This window comes from Clupea harengus, chromosome 21, assembly GCF_900700415.2.
Source record: "Clupea harengus chromosome 21, Ch_v2.0.2, whole genome shotgun sequence".
Classification (NCBI taxonomy): domain Eukaryota; kingdom Metazoa; phylum Chordata; class Actinopteri; order Clupeiformes; family Clupeidae; genus Clupea; species Clupea harengus.
The window spans coordinates 9815767-9839970 of record NC_045172.1 but is presented as its reverse complement, the minus strand read 5'-3'; the positions used below and the strand labels follow the sequence as shown (position 1 = coordinate 9839970).

The 24204-nt window shown below is 43.1% G+C and overlaps 1 protein-coding gene across 4 annotated transcripts in view; it reads left to right on the top strand.

Annotated features, from left to right (window-relative positions):
• abi3bpb (ABI family, member 3 (NESH) binding protein b) overlaps positions 1-23940 on the top strand; it is a 27475-nt gene extending 3535 nt beyond the window's left edge. The window contains exons 2-20 of one of the 4 annotated variants that reach the window (XM_012840825.3): positions 2236-2415; positions 4234-4302; positions 4381-4513; positions 5648-5829; positions 6277-6332; positions 7598-7631; positions 7860-7937; positions 12033-12218; positions 12901-12966; positions 16136-16198; positions 16389-16505; positions 16830-16919; positions 17294-17503; positions 17692-17797; positions 18807-18886; positions 20150-20179; positions 20976-21134; positions 21347-21469; positions 21711-23940. In XM_012840825.3, the coding sequence (XP_012696279.2) occupies positions 2236-2415; positions 4234-4302; positions 4381-4513; positions 5648-5829; positions 6277-6332; positions 7598-7631; positions 7860-7937; positions 12033-12218; positions 12901-12966; positions 16136-16198; positions 16389-16505; positions 16830-16919; positions 17294-17503; positions 17692-17797; positions 18807-18886; positions 20150-20179; positions 20976-21134; positions 21347-21469; positions 21711-21826 (2078 nt within the window). In that variant the 3' untranslated portion in view covers positions 21827-23940. Of the gene's footprint in view, positions 1-2235; positions 2416-4233; positions 4303-4380; positions 4514-5647; positions 5830-6276; positions 6333-7597; positions 7632-7859; positions 7938-8197; positions 8273-12032; positions 12219-12900; positions 12967-16135; positions 16199-16388; positions 16506-16829; positions 16920-17293; positions 17504-17691; positions 17798-18806; positions 18887-20149; positions 20180-20975; positions 21135-21346; positions 21470-21710 lie in introns of all 4 variants that reach the window. The other 3 variants (XM_012840827.3, XM_012840828.3, XM_012840829.3) reach the window with 3 other exon arrangements.
• The last annotated feature ends 264 nt before the right edge of the window (positions 23941-24204 follow it).

The following is a 24204-nucleotide window of genomic DNA, read 5'->3' as shown; positions in this document are numbered from 1 at the left end:
TTTATGATATGAGTTTGCATTGCTCGTGGGGCTTCAAGTGGATGGATGACTTGTGCCAGGACCATTCTCTCGAAACTAGTCAATAATCATGTCCCATTTCCACTCGGAGGAGGGGTGGGGGGTCCCTCTGATAGAACTGAATGCTGGGTTGGGCGTTCTTTTTCACACGTGGCCTAATCAGCGGGTCTGGAAACTGTTCAACTGTGAAACAAGATGTCAGCGCCAAGAATGAGCATGCATGATTTCACATGTCTTGAGTGTCAGGTCCAACAAAGGGGCCTGGGCCCGCCCTCCACAGAGAGAAAGAGAGAGAGAGAGAAAGAAAGAGAGGAACAGGGTGCCAACAAGACCTTAGGGAATGAAAAAAAAGAAAACTGAAGGGAGACGTTAAACAGAAACCTGCAACCATGCTAGCTCATTAGGTTAAGACAAGATCTGTCAGTCGAGAGGAGTTCAGTGGCCAACACAAACATCCATTTCAATCACTAAAGCACTCAAACTCTAAAAGTCTTCTCAGAGCTCTTGAACTCCATAAATCATTGGGATGGCAGTTGCCCACCTATGTGACTCTGTTGACTTGACAGGGATCTGTGTAGAGGACTGGTTGCGGGGGCTGGTGAATGGCATGGCCTATGTCAGTATCAATGCCAACGCCAATGTCAGTTCAGCAGGGACCAACAAACTTGAAAACCCAATGGCAATGTCAATATTCATTCAGGTAAACCACCAGTTGCTACCTTCTTCCATTTTTTTCCACTCTAAACCGCAGAGGTCAAACTATGGTCCAGTCCTTCCAAAGCCATTGGGTAAAAGTCTTGTAAGTCCCAGGAGGCTTTTACTGCTCTTGTTGGATCCGAGGCTATAAAGTCCCCTGTAACGGAACACATCCTTCTCCATAAATCTTTTACAGGGGGGCTGCAGTAACAAGCTCCCACAGCCAGGTAAGAAGGACTAGTTTCACTTTAGGCCAAGATCACTTTTAAATGACATAAGCCCTTTAAGAAAAGCACAGGTGTTTAATTGAAGAAGGTGAGACATATGTTAAGAATAATATCACTTACCATGCATTATAATTAGTGGTGACATTTACTTAACTTTAGGCATGAAAAATTGAAGGAGCTATCAACGGAGCATGTGAATTAATGCCCACTTCCAGTACGATGGGTTGCATAACACCCCGACTCACTCAGTAGCTTTTCAATCCTTGCCAAGCCAGTGGTCTCTGGCCGCCTCCAGTCTTTTCGTCTATTACGAGAAGGTATTTGTTTAACACGTTGCCTTGATTAAAGGGCTTGAGGAAGTTTTAGTTAATGAGGACGTAAATTTTCCATGACTGCTCATCGTCTCAAACCCGTTGGGCTTGAGCGAGTTAAGTGACATTAAAGCCTAATTAGCGTTTTGCGGTTTGGGATCAGCAAAGTGGCTTCTCCTTGACTTTGACTGATGTGGCTGAGGACACAGATGTTGCCAAGCTTGTAATTATTTGTCAGTCCAAAGCCCCTTTAATTTTCAAATTGAGCAGAGTAAGTCTAGAGTAAGATTGAGTGGCTTCTAAAACTCATTCAAATCAGTCAAAGTCTTGACAAATGGGAAACTGATCGAGAGGGGAAAGCTCAAGTGTACAACAGGGCCATAAGGATAATAGTGGCTGCCATTTTGTTGCTATATACATATGACAAAATGAAGAGAAAACTCAGTGAATACTGCAACTTCTTACAAAGCTATGCTGGCATCACTGGAAATACACTGAAAGGCATATGGAAGTTGATTGATCATGTTGTTTGGCCAGAGAATATAAGTCTTACAGCTACATCACACTTGGAAGGCTCTGTCATTAGCATACGAAAAGATGTTTAACATATGAAAATGCGTGTGATATGACGCACAGCTGTGCCTGCCTACCATGCTGGTCATGCAACAGTGCGAACAGAGTAAACTTGTGAGCCTCTCAGAGTGCTTTATGCACCTTCGCTAAAGATTTACGGCATCCAATTCCCAAACGCACCAAGCCGTGACCAGCACCTCACCAGCCTTGAGCCACAAATCCAACACCATCAATCAAACCCCTGTGAAAATGCAGCTGGTTCGGCCCAAAAAGATTGCCTATGCAGAATATCCACATTAGCCTCTCATAATGGGTCAGCTTACACTTATCAACATCTAAGACGTACAGTAGTATCTCTCCTCTTCCTGAATGGGACTTTTTTCAGTGTTTTATCTTTTTCTTCCTCACAGTGCGAAGACAGAACATGAAGGTCCGCATCAATGCCACTGGCGACACCATTGTGCTGAAGTTCCTACGACCCAACCCTGATGTCAAGCTGGAAGGCTACATCCTGGGATATGGCAGTAGCATGTTCTCCAAACAATTCATCCAACTGCCTGAGAATGGAGAGCCCTATGAGACTGAGATAGGTGAGATGCCCTCCTAAATTACTGTACAAACACATCATTTGACACACAATTAACCTTTACTGAGTTTTGTGATGAATTCATTAAGATTTTACACTGGTCAGGTGTTACTTTATGTGTTGTGAAAGGGAACGGTTGACTAGAGCTGACTGTCAATAGATTTGACTAATGTACCAATGCATGCTTTATTTGAACTTTATTCCATCACATTTTCATGATCTGTGCCTCATTCGTATTTTCTGATTGTGCTAAATGGCCATGAGATTTGTCAATGACTTGGCAGTGTATCATAGCATTAACACACAGCCTGTTTATACGCACTGACACACACACACATACACACACACACACACACACACACACACACACACACACACACACCACACACAAACACACACACACACACACACACAAAAACAGAAAGGAAAAACCCACAATGGACGAATCACCCACACCAGGGTGAAAAGGCAACCCATTACACTAATAGCTCCATGCTAAGTTTATTTACCTCCATAAAAAAACATTTCCTCTCTCCCATCCATCACTGTAGGCCTGTTCTCCCTCCGGAGGTCAGCCTCCCTGCCCCATCTCGGCAGGTCAGGGCAGGGTCACCACAGGAATAGCCTAAAGCTAATGTTAGTCCATGAGTAATGGACATGCTTGTACCAGCGCACTCTTTTCTTTTTTTTAAAACCTTGACACTAACTGAACCTCAAACTTAACCCAGCTCCCATATTTTTAACTAAATCTCTAATAGCTAATAATAGGGTGATTAAACACCACACATACAACAGATAATACCTTCTTAACACTCAAATACACTTACAAAGCTAAGGCAACCTTATTTTGATGTTGATTGTGTTCCATGGCAACAGGGGGTATACTCAGAACAGGTTAGGACCAGCCATGGGGCAAAGGTGTTCCGGAGGAACATACAAACCTGCTGCTTTGAAGTCAGTGAGAAGAATAGGACTGGATCAGTTGGGCACCTTCCCTGGCTCAGGGGATTTGACTAGGGCTGTTTGCTCCAGAGAGAAATGTCCTTTCGGGGTGCCATGTCATCCCTTTCAGTAAGCTCCCAGACCAAAGAGGCTATAGAAGTAAATGCCACACTATAAATCAGTCGATTGGTAGCTTGTCCAAAAGAAAAGAAAGGGAGAAAGAGAAGAGAGGGAATGAAAGAGGGTAGAAAGAAATAAGGAAAGAGCAAAGAAGGGAAGAAAGAACAGCTAGAAACAACAAATAAAGTCCAGAATGTCTATGTTTGGACAAATTATTATCAGATGGTCTCCCTGTGCAGATAAGTGAGATTTCATGGCCCATGCGTTCCCCCCGGCTCTTAGTATCAACACAGGGTGGCAGAGGCCCCCAAATAGACCAGCCTCTCTTTTGTAGTCAGGTTTTCTAGAGAGTTCCTTTCAAACACACAGGCGAGCATATGGCCCGTCCAAAAGAGAGCGGCATGTTTTCTGTCCAAACACAGCTTGGAGTTCAATCGATTGCTGAACTCTGAGCAAGACCGAGGCCAATCTAAAGATCCACGTAGAGGCATAATGTCCTTGCTGGAGATGGATGGTACTTGTGACCCCCACATGAGGTCAAATGTATTCCTCTAAAGGTCGCCACCTGATCGCAAACTTGCAGAGAGGCATGTGTTCAGGCACACTTAGAAATGTTCCAGTGGCAGACATATTCAAATGCACTGGGTACTTCATTGCCTCATTCTGGCCTGGCCGGTGGTTTTTGAACCTCACTTGTCACACATTGGTATATGTCTGAGCACAAAACTCACAGTAATCGCTCTTTTCTGTGCTCCCCCAGATGCAGAGCCCAAGTACTTGGTTGCGGTGCAGCCGATTCCAAGCAATGACGTCAAGAAGCAATGCACGGGTAAGCATATTCCCACATGCAAACATGCCTCTACATCAACTTGCACCACGATGTGAACTCACTGGCATCTGTCCTCAGGTAAAGTCAACCTGGACAAACCTCTCCACCTGGTGATTGGCTCCGTCACACCAACCTCGGTCCTCCTGTCCTGGGGAACTTTTGTGAAGACGCCGTACGAGGGGAACATCATGAACGACTGCCTGGAGGACGGGTGAGTGACATACAGCACCAGCAGTTCAACACATGGAACCACTTGGAGCTGCTTTTTCTTTTTTATTTGCTTTCATCCCAGATGCTTTTCATAAACTTGCCCAAGATCCCTAACAATGAATGATGGGTGCATTAACATCATGTTTAGAGATCATCTCATCCATGCCAAATCGAGGTAAAGGGGTCCATCCTTGTTCTGTGACCTGTCCTTTGCAGTATTTCATAGTGAGAAGCAATGCAGTGCTATTTCTGTTGTTTTTGTGCAGTAATTCAGATTTATGTTGCATAGCAGTGCAACAGAATGCTATTCAGCACTTTTAGCAAGTGTGTACTTTCACGCATATGGAAAAAAGTATGAAAGAGGGGAGATGGGGTTTGCTTCCATTGCAGGTGTGTGTGTGTTTTGTGTGAATGTGTATGTGTGTGTGTGTGTGTGTGTGTGTGTGTGTGTGTGTGTGTGTGTGTGTGTGTGTGTGTGTGTGAGAGAGAGAGAGAAGTAGCCAAAGGGAGAGAAAGTCTGATGATACATGGGACACATTGGGACACACTGACACAATTTTCCATTTCTCCCATTCGTTCTGCCTTTCTCCCCTCACTCCTGCCTACACACACACACACACACACACACACACACACACACACACACACACACACACACACACACACACACACACACACACACACACACGTTCATACATGTATATTTTATCTTTTTTTCCTTCAGAAGGGGAGAATCTTGGAAAAGACATTGGAAATCGTGACCCAATCTGAAACCTAAAAAGTGTCCCAAACCATTTGTGCTCTTATTAAAAGCCTAATGTCAGTTCCGTCTGTTTATGGCCTGGCTACTGCTTTGTGCATTACTGAACAAAATACAAAAAATAGAAAGAAAGAGAGAGAGAGAGAGAGAGAGAGAGAGAGAAAGAGAGAGAGAAAGAAAAAAAACATGAGTGAATGAAACTGAATCTGTTCACACACTGTTAGTTTAAGTGTGCTTTTGCCAGAATTAACAATGGCTTATAAGGATGGACCTTTCCAATGTCAGACCATAGACATGCAGGTTTGAAACCAGAGAGCACACAAATGTTTACTCCAACGTGACATGTTTTTTTAAATCTGATCCAATCAAATCCAGGTTCTACACGATCCGCTACAGAGAGAGGAACCGCAAGTGGAACTATCAGACATGCCCCACCAGCGACACAGTGATTGACAACCTGAAGCCCAACACTCCTTACGAGTTTGGGGTCAAATCAAACAAGGATGATCGCAGCGGCATGTGGAGCAAGCCTGTTATTCACAACACCAACATGGGAGGTGAGAACTCCTCACTCAAGTTTCTTTGTTTTCAAACTTGTAACTTGTAACCACATGGAACCACTATCAACCCTAACCTTTAACACCATGGGTTCCAGGAATACTGGGAAACAATGTTATTATACCTGGAGTGGTTTAAAGCAAGGTCACTCCAAACAACAACATTGGAGGCTGGCTGATAAAAACATACCATGTAGTTTTTCTAATGTTTTGCTGAAGTAGCCACGTCATACTGGCATGAAAACTGCAGATTTCAGCTAGACTCGAGTTCAGGGTGTGAGAACCTTCTATGTTAAAAAAGATCAGGTCACTAATATAACCCAATGGAAATGTGTAGTGCAAAAGATGATTTTCTTATCTTCCTCTTCTTAAACATTTACAGTATCTGTCAGAGATGACATTAACTCCAAGTTGTTTGTTATGTTTCCCCGCTTTGTTTTCTTCCAGACAAAAGCATGCAGAAGCCCATTAAGCCAAGCAGGACCATTATTGCAAAGCCTGTGGTATGTATGGAGTTTTGCCTGATCATAAAGATGTCATGGATGTCAAGGATTTGACCTCTCAACCTTAAAGAGCTCCAAAAGCATGCGGAGCCTGATTATTATAATTATCACTGCGAATGCATCACATAACTCAACAGTACTGGGTACTTAGTGGGAAGGTCATTAAGCGACCTGTGAAAATAATGTGGAAGGGATCAAAGAAACCCATCATTTGGGAAAGAAGAAGTGAAAAGAAGGTTTGAGGACCCGTCATCAGAAGAGTTATTGTATAGGGTATAATCAAGTCATGGAGACGGATGCGTGAATAGGTATAGACAGTGAGAGATAGAGAGACATGGTGTGTGGGGAAAAAGGAGAGGAAGAGAAAGGAAGACTGGAGAGTCAAGGACATTGAGTATAGCACATCTGTTTTCCAGTGCTGACTCTCTGTAACACCCCTGCTATACCAAACAAGTGCTCTGTCTCAAACCTACACGTATTGCATTCACCACATTTCCACCCACTGCAACATATATACAGACGCACACACATGCACACTAAACCCAGGCACAGCTGGCACACACAGACTTGTAAAAGCCGTCTCTCATCTGGAGCCAGGAACTGAACTTTCACCTCTGACACAGACAGAGGCAACCTGGACATTTCATGATCTCAGCACACACTCCACAGACACACACCAACACACAAACAGACTGCCGTGCACATACAATAGGAACACATATGCAGACAAATGCATATACACACAAATAATAGTTGACTGAGCAATGTTGAGCATATCCATGAACATAACCAACCTCAAACAATACAGTTTTGTATTTTATAGACTTACATATAGTCGCTTATCCTTACAAACCCACAGCACACACATTGTTTTTATCTCATTCTCGCTGGTATTCACTCGCCTGCATTTAACCTCGCAAGCATGGACATTGTAGCTGGGGGCAGAGGAGCGGTGTTGGTATGTCTGCATCTGGTCTCTCCTCTTTGTGGAAAGTGAGGGGCAGAGAGTAGGAGAACATTAGACATGGCTGAAGGGGAGAACCTGACAAAGGCCCACTGTGTTGCATACCTTTAAAATGGCAGCTTTAACACCACAGATATTTTATTGTGATATGTTATTGTTAAACTGCCAACAGAAAGTGTCCAAAAGAGGTGCAGTGGGAACAGATTTGATGAGATCTGAAATATGATCCTCTTTAGTAACCCTGATCCAATCTGTCTGATTCTAAACGAATATTCTGTTCTGTTCTGTCCTGCTTGTATAGAAGCCCATGATGGTTCTCTTCCCCCCACGTCCTGGTAAGTCACCTGGCAATCTTCTATTTACCAATCTCATTTCCTTTTTTAACCCAGTAAACATTATCATTGTGAAAAGGCACTGCAAATCATCTGGTTTACCTGGCACATCATTTGTTTCTTCCTGTTGCAGAATGTATTAATATGATGTCCTACACACACACACACACAAATCACAGAATAATCTGAGGTTGCTTTGAGAATGCAGTGTTGTCTTCCTCCCAATGGCAGCTCTTCACAACAGAACCCAGCCCAGATTACCTCTTCTCCACAAACCAGGCTTTCCTGGAGCTCCTAGGACATCTTTTGGTAATTTTCCCTTCTCTCTCTCTCTCTCCCCTCTTTCATTTTTCTGCCCTTTGTACATCTCTCCGTTTTATTGCAGTCGCCCTTTCCAACATCTGACTCTGTTTAGAGACACAGAGAGCAGAGAGAGTGTTTCTTCTATCATGCACACAACTTTTATTTTAAGAAACCCCCAAGATGAAATCGGGATGTCCTCTCTCTCTTTAATTTCTCTCTTGTGACGTTTGCGTTCGGTTATGAAACGATTACGTTATTCCCCGCAGCTCCTCCCCAGAGCCACCAGGAAACTGTGCCCGGCCTGAACTCCAATGAGCCGCAATGGCCACAGTTCCCACTCGGTAACCACGAGGCACTTGTCTTATTTTGTTCCTTTTTTATCCATTCAGCTTCACAAGCAGTCAGTCATCGCTTGGCTTACCATCTGGCTGCGAATGATACCGATTGGTTGGGGAGGGGAGGGGGGTGTCTGAAGAAAAAAAAATCAGCTGTTCTGATTGGCTGCATGCTGCATCAAGTGTTTAGCAAGTCAACGAAAGTCTCTAGTTCCCGGCGAGAGGATGGCTGGAGGTTGCCAAAGAGACAGAGGAGTAAGTCACCCAGAGGGGGGGTCATGCGCTGGGGTGACTCAGCAGCCATGGCCTCCTCGTGTGGTCACGCATGGTTTCTTGAACGAGCGTATCATCCACGCATCCGCACTGAGGCTTTGGGGCCACCATGGGGGCACAGCGATTGCTTGTTCATGCACTGGCCTCCATATAATATAAGTCATTATGCACAGTTCATTCTGTCTCTCATTTGTACTCTACCTCTATCGATGTCTTCTCTCTCCTTCCTTCTCCTCTCTCTCTTTCTGTATCCAACCATCTGTGTGTGTTCCATACTTTCATTCATTGCCTCTCTCATATCTCCCTCACTTCATCATCTCGTGTTCATATCAGCATCTTTTCCATGTTCATGTCCACCATTTTCTTCAGTTTATCTGTCTCCACAGAGTATGTCTGTGTGTTCCATTCTTTTCAGTGCAATAATTTACTCCTTTTCTCTCTTTCAAAGATCAAATATTTTCCTTTTTTTAAACAAATTGAACTCCTTAAGTCTACATTCGTGTGACAAAGGATTATGATATATAAACGTATATTAAAAAATATACGTACGTAAGATTAAAAAGAAACTTTATACACACGGAGCCCCAATTCCGTTGATGGGCAACAAGCAAAGCAACAAGCAAAGTCTATCGCGCATGAACTAAAGCTATCACATGGCGTGTGGGAGCATTGCGCTGACCCACCCATGTTTGATTGTGCTCATGGTATTAAATTAGCAAAAAAAAGTTATTAAATCATCTTTAGTTCATCCGTGGTGGACTTTGCTCGTTGGTAGTTGCCAGTCAATGAAATTCGGGCCCATGATCTTTGTAGCTGGCATGGTTCTGTCAGCTACAACTTTTGATCCACAATCACTTCTCTACCTCTTTCTGTTTCCTATCACCTTGACTGTCTGAACTCAGGACTGTCTGACCCTTATGAGGTTTTTGTTTTCAGAGTTGCTGTGCCCTGAGCCATTGGCTGTGCTGGAGAGCACAGTCTGCATGTGGTCACTGCATGAAGAAGTCAGAAGGTTCTAGTTTGACTGGGCTACTGTGACCTTAATGCCAGATACTATCTAAATGAGTTTTCTACTGTTAGCTAGGTAGTTGACTGTCCTTAACTTGCATTTGCCAGTAAAAACACATGAATGAATGCAAGGTAAGAGAAGAGTGTTAGCTAGCGGGTGGATTAGAACACTGCAGGAAACTTGCCTAGATTGCACCTGGTGCCATCGGTCACAGTAACCCTCAAATTAGACCTTAAAAGTTTCAGTCACCATTTTGATTCCCTATCAGAGAAAGACAGAACAATGGAGTCTCCCCTCCTCACTGTCTTCCTCTGTCTCTCAAACTACACACTTAGGAAACCTCTTAGAAAACACCTAAGTCCTTCATTGGCTCTTAAAAAGTTAAAGGTTCTACACTGAACTTAGAACCTTTTGTTGGCAAAAAGGTCTCTTCAAAGCTGATGTTGATAGTCACAGAACCCTTCACCCGAGGGTCCTCAAAAGCAACTTTAAGGGTTCTTTATTATAGACTGGCAGAACCCTTAAAGACTCCAGATTCCCCCCTTCTTCTAATTTTTCCTCTGAGAATGTACTACTTTTCTCTTTGTGTTTTCCACGGGCTTCTTGATTATGAGACCACATCAAGTCAATAAAAGCTCACTTTGTTAGTTGGGATTGTATAAACAGAGAACAGTTTAGAAGTTCACTAAATCAAAATTGGAAAGAAAAAGCTTTAAGGAACCATCAATAACAGGCACTGAAAGAGCCTCATCTTTCCATGTTGCCTGGAGCTTATGAAGAGGATTTGTATGCCTGCCACTCCATTGTATTTCGGTTTGGCACAAAAACACTGTTAAAAAAAGATGCCGGTGAAAAAGTAATCCATATGTGTAGCCCTTTTGAAATCCGAGCTGCTACCAGTTAGTGGTCTCCATAGTCAGAGCTCGTCTCTCTCTCTTCTCTCTCTGACAGACACAGACAACCATGTTAGAAATGCCTCTTCCCAGTCAGTGGATGTATCACCTGCCATTGCCCAACCTGTGCCCACCAAACCCCACTCTTCTTCCACCACTGCCCCTAATGCCCCATCACACGGTGATACGCATCATGGACAAACTCAGACCAGGGCACCTAGTACCACACAGAAGCTGCATAACCCTTCGGGTAAATTCCCTGTTTTCATTTGAATTTGGCTAATTTTTGTGTTTGTTTTTCTTTCCTCCCAGCAGCCTAAGGTTTTCCCTTTACTAGGTGTCTTGATTTTGGTGAAGGTTTCCTGTAGTTTGACTTTATATGAAGCACACTTTTCAAGGTATTTAGACGGACAAGAAGACCAGACAGTGTTTCCCAAGAGAGACTAAACATTCTGATGAATGAAAACAAAAGAATAAGCAAACAGGAGTGAATTTGGTTCTGAACACAGCAGGAAAACACAGATGTGCTGAGACAATTTTTTTTGGTCTCTCCTAAACCAGTAACTTAACCCTCCCCAAACAGATAAAAGCCTCTCTTTCCCACAGAGCTCCCTAATTCTTAACAGGAAGGACAATCTGCTCTGTTCCTGACTATGTCTGGGAGCAAGCCAATGACAATACCTGGGCTTACGGTGACATCAGTGCATTAATCCCCCTGTCCATTTGCGACTCGTGTGGCTCCACTGTCTGACTGCTGTACATCGCTATGTCTCCTCAGTCATCTGACTTCCATTGCTTTCCTGTTTTTCTTCGGGCTCACGTCGACTAATTTATCCACAGGAATGACTGCTGCACTTACAACAACACCCAAAACATATATACACACACACACACACACACACACACACACACACACACACACACACACACACACACACACACACACACACACACACACACACACACACACACACACACACACACCACTAGTCATATCACTTATCTACTATGCCTGGCAATCATCCAGAGAAAGGCTACACTGTGCTGCCAACATTGCTATGAACGGCAAAGCTGTCAGTGAGACATATTTTATATAATGTATGTTTATTTAAGCTGTTAAACTATACAATCAATCACTAGATTGCATGTCAAAATGGCCTGAATAAAAGGAAATCCAACAGTGACAAGGGGAAAGAAGTGGAATGGCTGCTATATCACCTTCCACTTAAATGGCTGTTTTGTATTACATTTTTGGAAATATAGGATAGATATAAAATGTGTAGTACAAAGTAATGTATATCAGTTCACATAAGATTTTGTATGGTGAAGTTAAATGAATACACAATGCAATCAGACCCACTGGATAAGTCTGACAGTAGTATACTCTGCCAGCACAGTAGTGGTATTCTAGACCATCTGAAAACAGGACCTTTATCTTCTCACATCTTTATAGCAGGTCAGATCCATTCTCATCATCCTCTTCTCACCATCCATAGCTGCTGACAAGGCCTCTGCAAGCCCTACCACCCACTTTTTACCACAGTCAAAACACTGTAACCAGAGATGGCACTGTTTCTGTTCTTCACTCTAGGTAAAAGCAACATAAGACAACTGGCTTCGTCTCATCCAGCCAAACCGTCTGACTCCGTGGTTGCAGTGATTGCCAGAAACCTGACGTCTCAAGGCAGAAAGCCCTTCTCTCCCTTCACTAACGGCATGAGAAACCCTTACTTCCCCAGGGCCAATGACTCCTCCAAGATCTACAGGAGACCAGGGGGTAATGGACCTGTTTTAACCCCCATATACTGTACCCACCTTCTTCTTCCCCCAGTGTAAACCTGCAAAATCTCTCCACAGGCACTTCAACCCCCTTACATAACCTTCTTTATGGAGTGTTACGTTCTTTCCATTTTTTTACCTTCCTGACCCCACTCCACTCCACCCCACCCCACCCCACCCCACCCAAAAAAAAAATCCAAATCCAAATGTAGTCATCTCCTGGCCAGAGCTTGGCATTGCTCTTCCTGGCCCAAGATCCCCCCACCCCCCTCCTGCAGACATGTGGTGTGTGTGTGTGTGCAGACAAGGCATCATGCTTCCTCATCTTCTGACAGGTTTACAGTCAGAACAGTGGCCATGATTCATTCTGACAGGCACGTCTATTTGACCGTCACGAGTGTTTGATGTGGTCTGAATGATCCCCCACCCCTACCCCTTAACTCACATCCCTCTCCAACTCACACACACATCCATGCCAACACCACCTCAAACACCACTGAAAGGTGTTCCAAACGTGAACGCCCGCCAGTTCTGCAACCTGGTAGCGTGTGTGTGCTCGCCAGGCTGCCTCGCTACACAACCGCTCCCCTCTTCCTCCTCCTGACAACAGCATAAACAATGTTGATGGTGGCTTGGCGAGCGACTTTTCTCCATAACGTACCCTCTTTTTCCCCCAACAGCCAATGGGGAACACCATAAGGGCCTGTCCCTGCCCAAACCTGTCTTATGGTCCCGCATGAGAATGGGTAATGAGAACCGGTCACTTCACCCCCATCCACCCCACCCCCCCCACCCCCCTTTGTGTGTCTCACCCATTAACCTTCCGCAGCTGCTGTTGTGATCAAGCTCCATGTTGGTGTCCTGTACCCAACTCAACCCCACCCAACCCTATCCATCTCATCCCAAAGCCATGCCATCAGTACCTGTTGTTGTCTTTGTTCATCCATCAGTCCACCTTCCACCCCTCCTCACCCATGCCTCCATGTGTCCTGTTCTCATTTGTCTTGGGTTTTGTACTGCAAGCTTCTGCAGAATCACCGCTATTGCGAGCTTCACGTTGTAGGTTAACAGCTGGGGGTTTTGAGACAGATGCAAACACACTCACCAAAAAAGATTTAGCTACAACTAGGTACAGATAGTCATCAGGGATTACTAACAACATGGACAGATTAGTAAAGTTCAGTAGTTCAGTTTCCAGGTTTATCTCCTGGACCAGAAACCCAAAGTAATCTTTTGGGATCTTTGGTCATTCACCATTCCATACAATGCTAATGTCACATAGAGAATTGAATACTAAAGTAACAACAAACAACCAAATTAGCATATCTTCAACACATCTAACACAGCCCTCTGATAAAATAATACTGACTTGTGGCTAAAAGAGCCATCTTGAGGTTATCCAGTCAATGGTAAATGACAGGCAATGTTGCTTCTTGTTGAGGATTCCTAGTGTCCTCTGTCTGTGTTTTACAGCTTTTGGTTGAGGATCACCATCTGCATGAGTGTTTGCATGGGTCTTGTGTTTTTTGTGCATTGGGCATGAGCTCCAAAAGGTGTGAGGGTTTTGCTGTTGTCTTCCATTGTGAATTAATTGTGTGTCTGACTCAAGAGTGCATTTAAAGAGCCCATCCAATGAACTTCAGGTCAAAATACTAAATAATCCAATAAGGCACTCCTCAGCATCATCTTATTTTAAGTTATTAAGTCATTCTTACTTTTATTAATTAGTGTGCTGTACTTCTTAGATTTAAGTTTACAACATTGTGCTAAAAAAAAGTGCGCATCGCACTTAGCACCTGAGAATGCTAGGTGCTAAGCTAGCTGTCATTTACTTACATTCATGACCAAGAAAACGAAATAGGAAACTTGCATATGGCCACCAAATAATTTGTATGGTGCTTTCATACATTCTTAACCTGAAGATGGATGTTGTTTTTTTAAATATACTCTTGTGTAAATGGAAAAATGAAATGTATTATTTGGGTAAATTCTGTGTATTTATTTACAGTATTACTTAATTTACACATCTTTGGTACAGCTACATTCAACTGTGATAGCACTGTAGGTTTAACAGCACAGGAATGGTTGTTTTTGACTAGGTTCAGCACTACTTCTGCAAAACAGTGGAATACTTAGGAAGTAAACAGTTCCAACAAATGCCAAAATAGAGAACAGATGTAGTAATCGGATACTGTCCTTGAGTAAATTGCTTGAATGGCACCCAAGAAAAAATACCAACATTAACCAAAAAAAAATCCAAAACAAATCCAATCCCCCCCCACCGCGCAGTGTAATTCATTTAAACTGTGGTGCTTTCCCTGCAGACAACAACCCTCTGGGGCAAGACAGTAAACCACATGCCCAGGGTGATTCAGAGCAGGCAGGGCCTTCCATTGTGGAGCAGCTCCATAGTAAAGACACAAGTCCAAGTTGTTCGTTTAGTACTCAAGGCGCTGACCGCCCGCTGCCTCACACCCCTTTCAATCACTGAAGGGCTTTGACTGGGTCTTTGGAAAATACTTTCATGAAAGGAAGTATGGCGTCTTTTGGTCTCCGGGCTTATTTTAAGAACCAGAGTTTGGCATGTTCCTCTCCAGCTTCGCAAAGCTTTTTTTTTTTACTTCTAGATGTAAGGAGCTAAGTTCGGTTTAATTACTTTGTCCTCTGATGAACTAGAGATTTTGACTGGTGCCTTTTTAATGTAATTTTAATCTATTTTCCTGGGGTAGGTCCACATCACTTGAGCCTCTTTTGCTTTTGGCTCGTTTGCAACCAATGGCTTTTTAGAACAATGTGCTTCAGAGAACATTGGATGTCAACCGAGGTGCCAATGTTTAGTCTCCTCGTGCAACTGGGCAGGGCTTTGATGCTGTTCATTTCATCATAAATGACACAAATGTGTTTCATTTCCAATCTGCATCTGATAATTGAACATAGTGCTACACTTCTAAGAAGAAAGAAAAAGTAGACTTGAAAAAAAGAGAGGAGAAAAGAGCATGGTTTCCATACATAAATGCTTGAGTTATTATTGTTGTTATAACTAGTCAGTTACAAAAAAAAAGAAGAATCCTGTGGAGTATGTGTTTGCTCCAGCTCTTAGTTTAGATCCAGACTACATTTAAGATTACATGAAAGTTTTTGTTATAATAGGGGAAAAAACCCATCTGGATATTGCAAAGCCTGTGCATTTTGAGTGAGACCATGTTCTGGCGGAACAGACACAATGCCTGTTGTGTCATTGTAGATATTTATGCATGGGTTGAAAGCATCACATCCATATTGTTTTAAATTACAAGCTAAAATGTTTCAGAACTGGGCACACTTCCACTTGGAGGTTTATGTTTGCTCATAGTCTCTCTTGGAGCTGGAACCATGTCTTGATTGTCAAGAATTTGGCTGTGCTGCAAAAAAGGGGTAATTGACAACAGACGCTTTTGTTTCTTTAGAGTGAATTTCAGAGTATGCTGGCAAAAAAAAAGTTTTTTCTTTTTTAAATACGGCTACTTTTTGACATTTATATTTTGTTGATTTAGAGATAATTAGGCGTTAGGTACAATATGGTATCAATCACCAACAACCTGATTAAAATGTAATCTTGCCCAAGGGTTCAAAACTAAATTTGAGAGAAGGGTCTGGAGCCACACATTTTACAGCCTTTTGCTGGTTGTTTTCACTCATCAATTTGAGAGGTCCACTTCATTCTTTTCTAGTGTTAGTGTAGTTTACTTGACACTTTAAGATGTAGGCTATTTGAGGGTAGGTCCAAGTGTTCCACTGTTTTTCATTCATGCTAGCAGATAAGAGAGTGAAATAAGCATACTGTCATGTAGAATGATCATGTAGCATAAGTCATGTAGCATGCTCTCTTTTTGCCTCAATGACCTTTGTGTTGTTTTTCTTCACCACAATCTACAGGACCACCTCTCCGTCCTACCCTCAACAAAAAGACCAACCTGGTGGGCAAGCCTGGAGGCATGGGTGAGGAGTCTATTATGCAGTAGTGACGAAAACGTACAAGTATTTAGAGGGTTTAGTTGCTGACTAATGCTAAGTGCCAGTTGGCATAGTTATCACCGAGTCATTTTTATTAAAAACACAAATAGAGAGAGAGAGAGAGAGAGAGAGAGAGAGAGAGATGTCTTACACAATGCTATTTTGTTTTCCCCAGATAAGGTGATTGACCTGAAACAAGACAAGGTTGATATGCTCAAGCCCAAGCTCCCACCTCCAACACCCAAGCCAGTCAAGCAAGAGCGCAAGACAACGGCTGACCCAGCTATAAACGGTAAAAAAGAACTATACGTCATGCTGACTTCCAACATCAGTTAGCATTGTGCTAGGATCTTGCCAGCTATGTCACTTGCTATGTGACCATTTATGTATGGCAATGTATGGCACTAAGCAATAGCTATGCTAGCTATTTGACGAGTGATTTGTTATCATCACAGACATTACATTGTCACTTTCAATTAGGTACACAAGCAAAATATCAGATGGAATGTAACGGGGTATTAGTCATATCTTTCTATCCATCAGTGGTATGAGATACTTTAGGTCTTTGGCTTAATTACAGTCTTAAATGTCTGTGTCTTATATTATTTTCCCACAGGCAATCGCTCTGAAAGCTGGGAGAGTTCTCCATCTTTTAGTTCCCTCCCTGCCTCTGAGGTTGATGCCATGGGCAAGAAACGCTATATTGGTAAAGTATATGTTTCTAGTAATATTCCAAAACACTGTGTAACATTTGTGCAAAGACAATGACGTATGGTGCCATTTTGAATTAATTGAACTAAATTGTTTTTGATAAAAAATATTTTTATATAATCCACATCACATTGTGTTTAGCCAATAGATAGCATAATTTCAAGTGTTTGATGCTGCAGATCACATGAATAACCACATTGGACTGGGACTTTGTCTATGTGTATAACTTATTTAAACCTAAAGGGCAACTTTTGTTAGGAGAAACTGTACTTATCATTGGTCATACATAGCCTAGCCTAGCCTAACTCAGGTCGGATCGCCATGAAGACCTCATACCTATCATTGATAGAGAAATATCTTTGCCACCAGCCCCTCATGTTGTTTACAAGACGGACAAGAAACCGGAAGAGCCATGCTCCATCACCACCTCCCTCACGTACTTCCCAGACGACGAGGCCACAGAGTCCAACGTCACGGCGCCACCGAGGTCTGCGCCGTCCAACCTCACTGTAGTCACTGTGGAGGGCTGCCCCTCCTTCATCATCCTAGACTGGGAGAAAACGGACAATGACACCACAGGTGAGAGACAGGAAGTAGGTGACAAAGAGGGAAGCGAGAGAGACAAAGATAGATGAGAGGAAAAGGGGTTTTGATCACATTAAAGAATATAAACATACAGTATAGCATATGAATTTCTAATGTAAAGATTTCCTGCTTATTACATTGCTGGTAAAACTAATGGGCTGTTTTTTTTGCATATGCTCTAGAGTATGAAGTCATCTCGACCACCAAAGGCCCAGATGGCGAGCAGGTCTCCATCCTGACCACCAACCAGACGCACACCGCCGTGGAGAACCTCCGACCAGAGAGCAGGTACTAATCATAGCAGACACAGAATGTAGCGTGGGTGTGCACAGTCAGTCCTAAGAAAGAACATGCCCATGCCCTCAATTTAGTGCCCTCAACTTCCTTCAGCTGTGGTTGTTTATTTCACCGCATTGTCCTTTACAGGGTGAAGTTGCAAGCAAAACAGATTTTCTTCTGCTTGATATGCTTCCTGTTTATAAAGTTTTCCACAGCAGGCCTGACAAACTGTTTTTGTAGAACTTCTTATTCTAGAATAACTAATTCAAACTCTATATTACTCTATTCGTTTGACAGTCTGTATACTCTGCAATGTTATCTCTATGATAAAAAAATCAATTTAGTTTATGTAGAGTTGCATAGTATGGCAGTATCTTTTCTTTGTGACTTCAAGTTGACCTTGGTCACTGCCACGAGTGCTCCTGAGTTTTATAAGAATGGGGGAGGGGCTAGGACCAGCGGCTTATCTGGGGCAAGGGAAAGGTGCGGGACACTTGGAGCGAAAGCTGGCGGGCAGCGAGCCGCCACGCTTGCAAGATTTTTAATGAGGGATGGCGATCTGGCACACAGTGACTGACAGAATATAAACCAGGGCTTCCTATGAGCGGAGTGGAGACACATGGGCCGTCATCCCAGCATCTGAACATCTTGTCTGGAAGAGCTATTAGAGAGGAGGTCGCTGGCGTGCTCTGGCCCGAGTCTGGAGAATAAATGTATCATTTGTCAGGGCCCAGGAGATGGTGGTGGTGGGGGTGGGGGCAGGGGGGGTTGGATTTCTTTTCAACCAGAGGAGAGAAAGAGAGAACAAGAGAGAGAGATAGAGAAAGAGAGAATCCCATATTTCCTTTAGATTCATACCCAATCCAGTTTAATATCCTCCGCACTAAGTCCAGTTCCTACCCTGTGAAAAGCATATGGCCTGAGAGGGGAAGTGAAAGTGATTTGGAGCTTTTGATGCGATATCTGGGATCTCTGCTGTAATTCCTATTCCTGACCCATTCTCTTCTGAATTTCACAGCTATGAGTTCAAAGTGAAGCCCAAGAATGAGCTGGGAGAGGGTCCCTCCAGTGAGCCAGTCTCCTTCAACACTGAATCAGGTACAGCCCAGTCTGCACGCATGAATGCTATTAATATCAGATAAAAGCATCTGGCAAATGACTAAAGGTAAAGGTCATACAAATGAATAGCAATGGGGGACTCTGATTTATAAAACATACATAAAGTCTCCTCCTGATGTGACAGAGTCTTTAATATAGTAGAGCCCAGATGCAATCACATAAGTTGTCATTGTGAACATATGCATGTTGAAAGTATTAAGAACCTATTACTGAAATAATAGATGTTTACAAAGCACTTGTAAATCCTTTATAAGTCCTTTATTGGTGTTGGCTTAAGGCGAAAAGTTATCCCCATTAAGTGACAAGGCCTTTAATGTTGAGAGAGCCCTGACACATGCAAACACGCAAAGTGCATATGGTACAGTACATGGAGGCCCACGTTACAGCCACGCGGGCCTGCCAGACCCGTTTTGTGGTTCCCCCTCTCTTACCTTGCTCAGAGATGTATGTAATTAACCGCTCGTTATTAACTTAATGATTTCAGCATGTCCCTCCATTTTCATAACCTTGGCTCCCGCAAGGCACAGGGCTGTCAAAGCCTCTCTGGCTCGTTGTCACAGAGCCAGCTCCACCCCCTACCCCCACCCCCTCTATCCTGCCCTCCACCAACTCCCGTCCCCGCCGGCCCTCATCTTACATACTGTGGGCTGAGGTCCAGGCCTCACTAACAACATGTCATAAATAAATAGCCAATAAAGACTCACGTCATCTTTATGTTTTATGGCGGCGAGGCTGTAGCTTTAGGGGGAAGCTTAGGCCGACTCTCTGCGGGCACCCCTCCACGTGTGAGCTGAGCCTGTCTGACGGAGGGTCTGATGACTTACCCCAACCTCCGCCGAGCTCCAAGAATCTGCCCCCCGCCCCCCCTCTACCCCACTACCTCTTCTTCCCTCGCGGCTTGGCAGATCCGGCCGACTAGCGTCTTGCCAGTTGCTCTCTGTGGGGTATGGGGCTGAGAGGGACTTGGAAAAAGCCCCCCAAGTCCATCCGCTCCACTCTAAAAATGTTGTCCTGTTAAAATCTGTTTTGTTGATCTATTGTGGCTTTTTGTTTTTGGAGGAGGTGCAGTAGGAGAAGATAAACACTGCCCACACACAGTTTTGTTGCTCTCGTTTCTTTTGAATTTCGAGTTTTGAGTTTGTGTTTACCACAAGGATTAGTAGCTGAGAGTTTGCTGCATAAACTGACTTGTTTTTAAACACCCACAATCCTCTCTTTCCCTTCCCCACCTCTCCCATGCAGCTGATCCGCGAGTAAGTGAAAACGTCTCAGGTAAGAGCAAATCTCTCGCTGTGTTTCCCCCCCTTCTCTCTCCCCTCATGCTTTGCTCTCGGCTCACACATTCCTCTGTGCTGAATGAATGGATCATTTAATGAGTAGCACTGGCAGACAGATAGAAAAGATGGAAGGGAATAAGGAAGGAAGGGGAGAAAGAAAGACTAGCGCACACAGAGTCCACAGAAACAGAGTTTTCTCTGCAAAATACACATATGGTCTCTCCACATCTTTCCCCCTCTCTTTCTCTCCCTCTCTCTCTCTCTCTGTCTCGCTCTCTTTCTTCTATCCTATGAGTTCACTTCTTCCACATCCTACACACAGCCAGACAAAACATTTACTCAGGACTAGCAAATGAAGGCGGCTTTTTTCTTTTTATTTCAGCTGCCCCTCTCCCCATACAGCTCCTTCATACACAGGGACAATTACCTTGATGCACTCAAATAAATGTTTTCTTTGGGTGCCCTGTGTTATGTTTATCTCTTATTGTTATTCCTGCAGTCTGGCTATAGTCAAAAGTGAAAAAACTTAACTCCAGCCCTCAAATGTAATGGAAGAAAGGCCAACAAAAATAAATAGTGTCTAACAGAGTGCACGCTAACCTTTTACACGTCTGGCACTTTTATTGGTAGAAAAAATAGCAAATGGCACATATAAACTGCTAAAAGAAGAAGCATTAGTTCACAATGGGCTGTTTTACTGCATGCATTCAAGACGATCCCATACAAGTGTGCTGTGCTTTTGCTCATTCTTCTGCAAGACTGCAATGACAAGTCAAACCTTTGTCCCTTAGGAAAAGACGCCATTTGGACGCAGTTCCCCTTCAAGACCGACTCATTTTCTGAATGCAATGGCAAGCAGTATGTAAAGAGAACCTGGTACCGCAAATTTGTGGGGGTTCAGATCTGCAACTCTCTCAGATACAAGATCTACCTGAGTGACTCTTTGACTGGTTAGTCTGATCCCTTTTTTAGTCTGTGCAATCAAAATTACGCCTAATTATTGAATACCAGTATTTGTATGTGTTAATTAGTCTTTTGTCTAGTTTAGGGGAAGAAACAAGTCTTTAGATGGTTTTACAACAGACAGAATGTGTTAGAAAAAGATCACTCTCACAACAACCGTTCAAGTCATTTTTAAATATTGCATTGATTGTATTCCCAGGTAAATTCTACAACATTGGAGACCAGACGGGCCATGGGGAAGACCACTGCCAGTTTGTGGACTCCTTCCTTGATGGTAGAACAGGCTCCCAGGTCCCTGCAGATAGCCTGCCAGCCAGATCAGGTAAAGTGTTCTGCTGCAAACATTTCAGCATTGTGATAGTGAGCTCTCTCCAGGGGTGTTTTATAAAACCTGACTAAGCTGAGACTAATGCTTAAATACACAATATGTCAAAGTATGGTGTCTGTGTATGGAATGCATGGTCTCCGTTGATACTTTAACACAGTTTACTCAATGATAGCTGTCTGCTTGCGTGTGGTCCAAAACATACATGCCTGACTGAAGTTTCTTGTTTGTTTTCCAGGGTACTACAGAGCAATGAGACAAGAGCCAGTCAACTTTGGTCACATAGGAGGAAATTCTCACATCACTTATGTATCATGGTACGAATGCGGCACACCTATACCCGGGAAGTGGTAGAGTTTTCCATTCAAACTCTTGGGGAGTCAGGAGGAAAGAATCTCATTGGCTGGAATGTGTGGCTGTCATGTCACAAGGGGGTTTGTGATTGATTAACACCAAAAGGGAGGGGGGGAGGGGGCAATCACAGAGTGCACAGCATAGACAGCAACTCACCTCCCGCCCCCAAAACCATGTATAAACATGTACAGAATCCAAGTGGCAGGGAATTGTATTGAGCGCATTTGATAGCAACTTAGTCTCATCTCACTATTTATCAAACATAACATAAAAAAAGCAAACTTCAAGAAAGAAAGAGAGAAAAAGGTAAGAGCAAAGTTACCTCAAATGCAGCGAGGTAAACAAACACATTAAAATAGGATTTCTTAAAATATTGGGAAGCTGGCTCCCTAAAACTATTTTGATATTGTGTGTAATATTATTTATCAAAAGTCTGTGGCGCCATTTTCCTTGTGCTGGCTTGACAGCGAGCGGGAGGAGACGCCATTTTGACGCAGTGCTTTAGCTGAGCGGACATCGGGTTTGACACAAGGGCTAAGATTTAGCTTATGCATCACCTGAGATGTGCTCCTGATACCTTAAGTCTCTTATACGTCACAAGTGCCGACCGTTAGCATAGACTCAGCACATAGCAATATGTATATCTGGAAGGGTTGGCTTTATAATTGTGCCCTCCTGACAAAATGCACTGGTGTTGGCATCCGTTTCTTTTCTATAAGAGAGATACAATACATGTACGTGGCAGTACATTGTAAAAGAGTGGGTTAAGGCCCACAGTGTCTGAGTTTACAACACACTATGAGCTGTGAGGTCATACAGTCATGTCAAACTCCCTTGTCCATTAGTGACCTGATTTATTTGGTCAAATCACAGTAAAAAAAACACACACACACACACACACACACACACACACACACACACACACACACACACACACACACACACACGGACACACATGCATACATGCACATATAGAACAGTTACACACACACAAACACACATCAGAGAGTGAAAGTCTTGTACCATGTGCTCCATTGTTAGCTTCGGTATACTGGGCTAGCAGCAGTTTGGAGAACATCACACTTGCAATTTGCACAGCATAAATGTATTTATATGTATATGGAGAAGAAATATTTTTTTGCAAATGTACAAGACAAAAAAACTCAACTTAAAGTTTACTCATCCTTTCTGCATCAGTGTGTACATCAGCGAATGAGCAGCACCTCAGATGTAAGTCATGTCCAGATGTGTCTGTATTTGTTGGATGAAATGGACTCTATTGGAAAACTATGTTTTCTTGTTTTTCCAATAAGAAGCAAAAGAAAATTGTCCTTGTTGTGATAGCTTGTACAGAAATACTCCTTCTGTTCTATGGTTAGCAGAAAGGTGCTTACCCCTTGTTTTTTTTTTACTTTTTGTAACTTGATGCTGTTTTTTGTATGAATAAATACATGTTTGTATCTTATTACATGTCTGTATCTATTTGAATAAAGTTGAAAGTTCTGTTTCCTTTTTTATAAAAAAAAGTCTGGTGTAATACCCATTCTTTTCTGCTTGCTTCATAATCCAGCATGGCTTGGACTTTAACAGCCCAAAGCCTGCCTAACTGCCGTATTTTAGCAAAGGCGTACTATTAGGTGAAAGCTATAATTCTTTTTATGCTCGACCAACCATTTCTTTCAGTGACAGGGTGACCTGTGGGACTTTGACCACGGCCAAGCCAGGCAGCTCGCGGTGCTCCCATTCTGGTGCATTCTCTCGCTCCCTGTCAGTGCAAAACCGCAGCCCCAATTAGAAAAATCAACAGAAATACATGGATTACCACAGTTTTCCAGACCTACAGAGAGAGTTTCTGAGAGCCAAATTCAACACAGGGACATTCTCTGAAACCACAGGGCCAGGAAAAAAATCCCATGAAAACTTCAAAATGGCTCTCCATGTCTTTATTAGCTTTCCAAGAGAAAGTTATAGCCTGGGCATAACAACTAATGTCACTTTGAGGTGGAACTTTCACGTAGATAGGAGATATATCCAGCTGTGAGAGGTGGAGAAGAAAAAGAAAAGAAAGACAAGAAGAAAAGTCTGATGTGTGTGTGTGAGAAAGAGAGAGACTAAGGGGGAAGAAGCCCCTAAAAGGAAGGTTTTGTCAATAGTGTTTGATCTCATTATCAAATTTGGAAATGACAGCCAACTTGATTGTGTTATTCTCTTTAAGGTAGCCAGTCAGGTCATACTGAGAAGCATCAAGAACAGACATGGAAACAAAAGTGTCTGCAATACATTTTCCTTTCAAAACGCAATTCCACAGGACAGTTTTCAGTCACCTTGAAGCAGACATGTAACTTTTCAGGTGTTTGAGATTTCTTGACTCTTAAAGG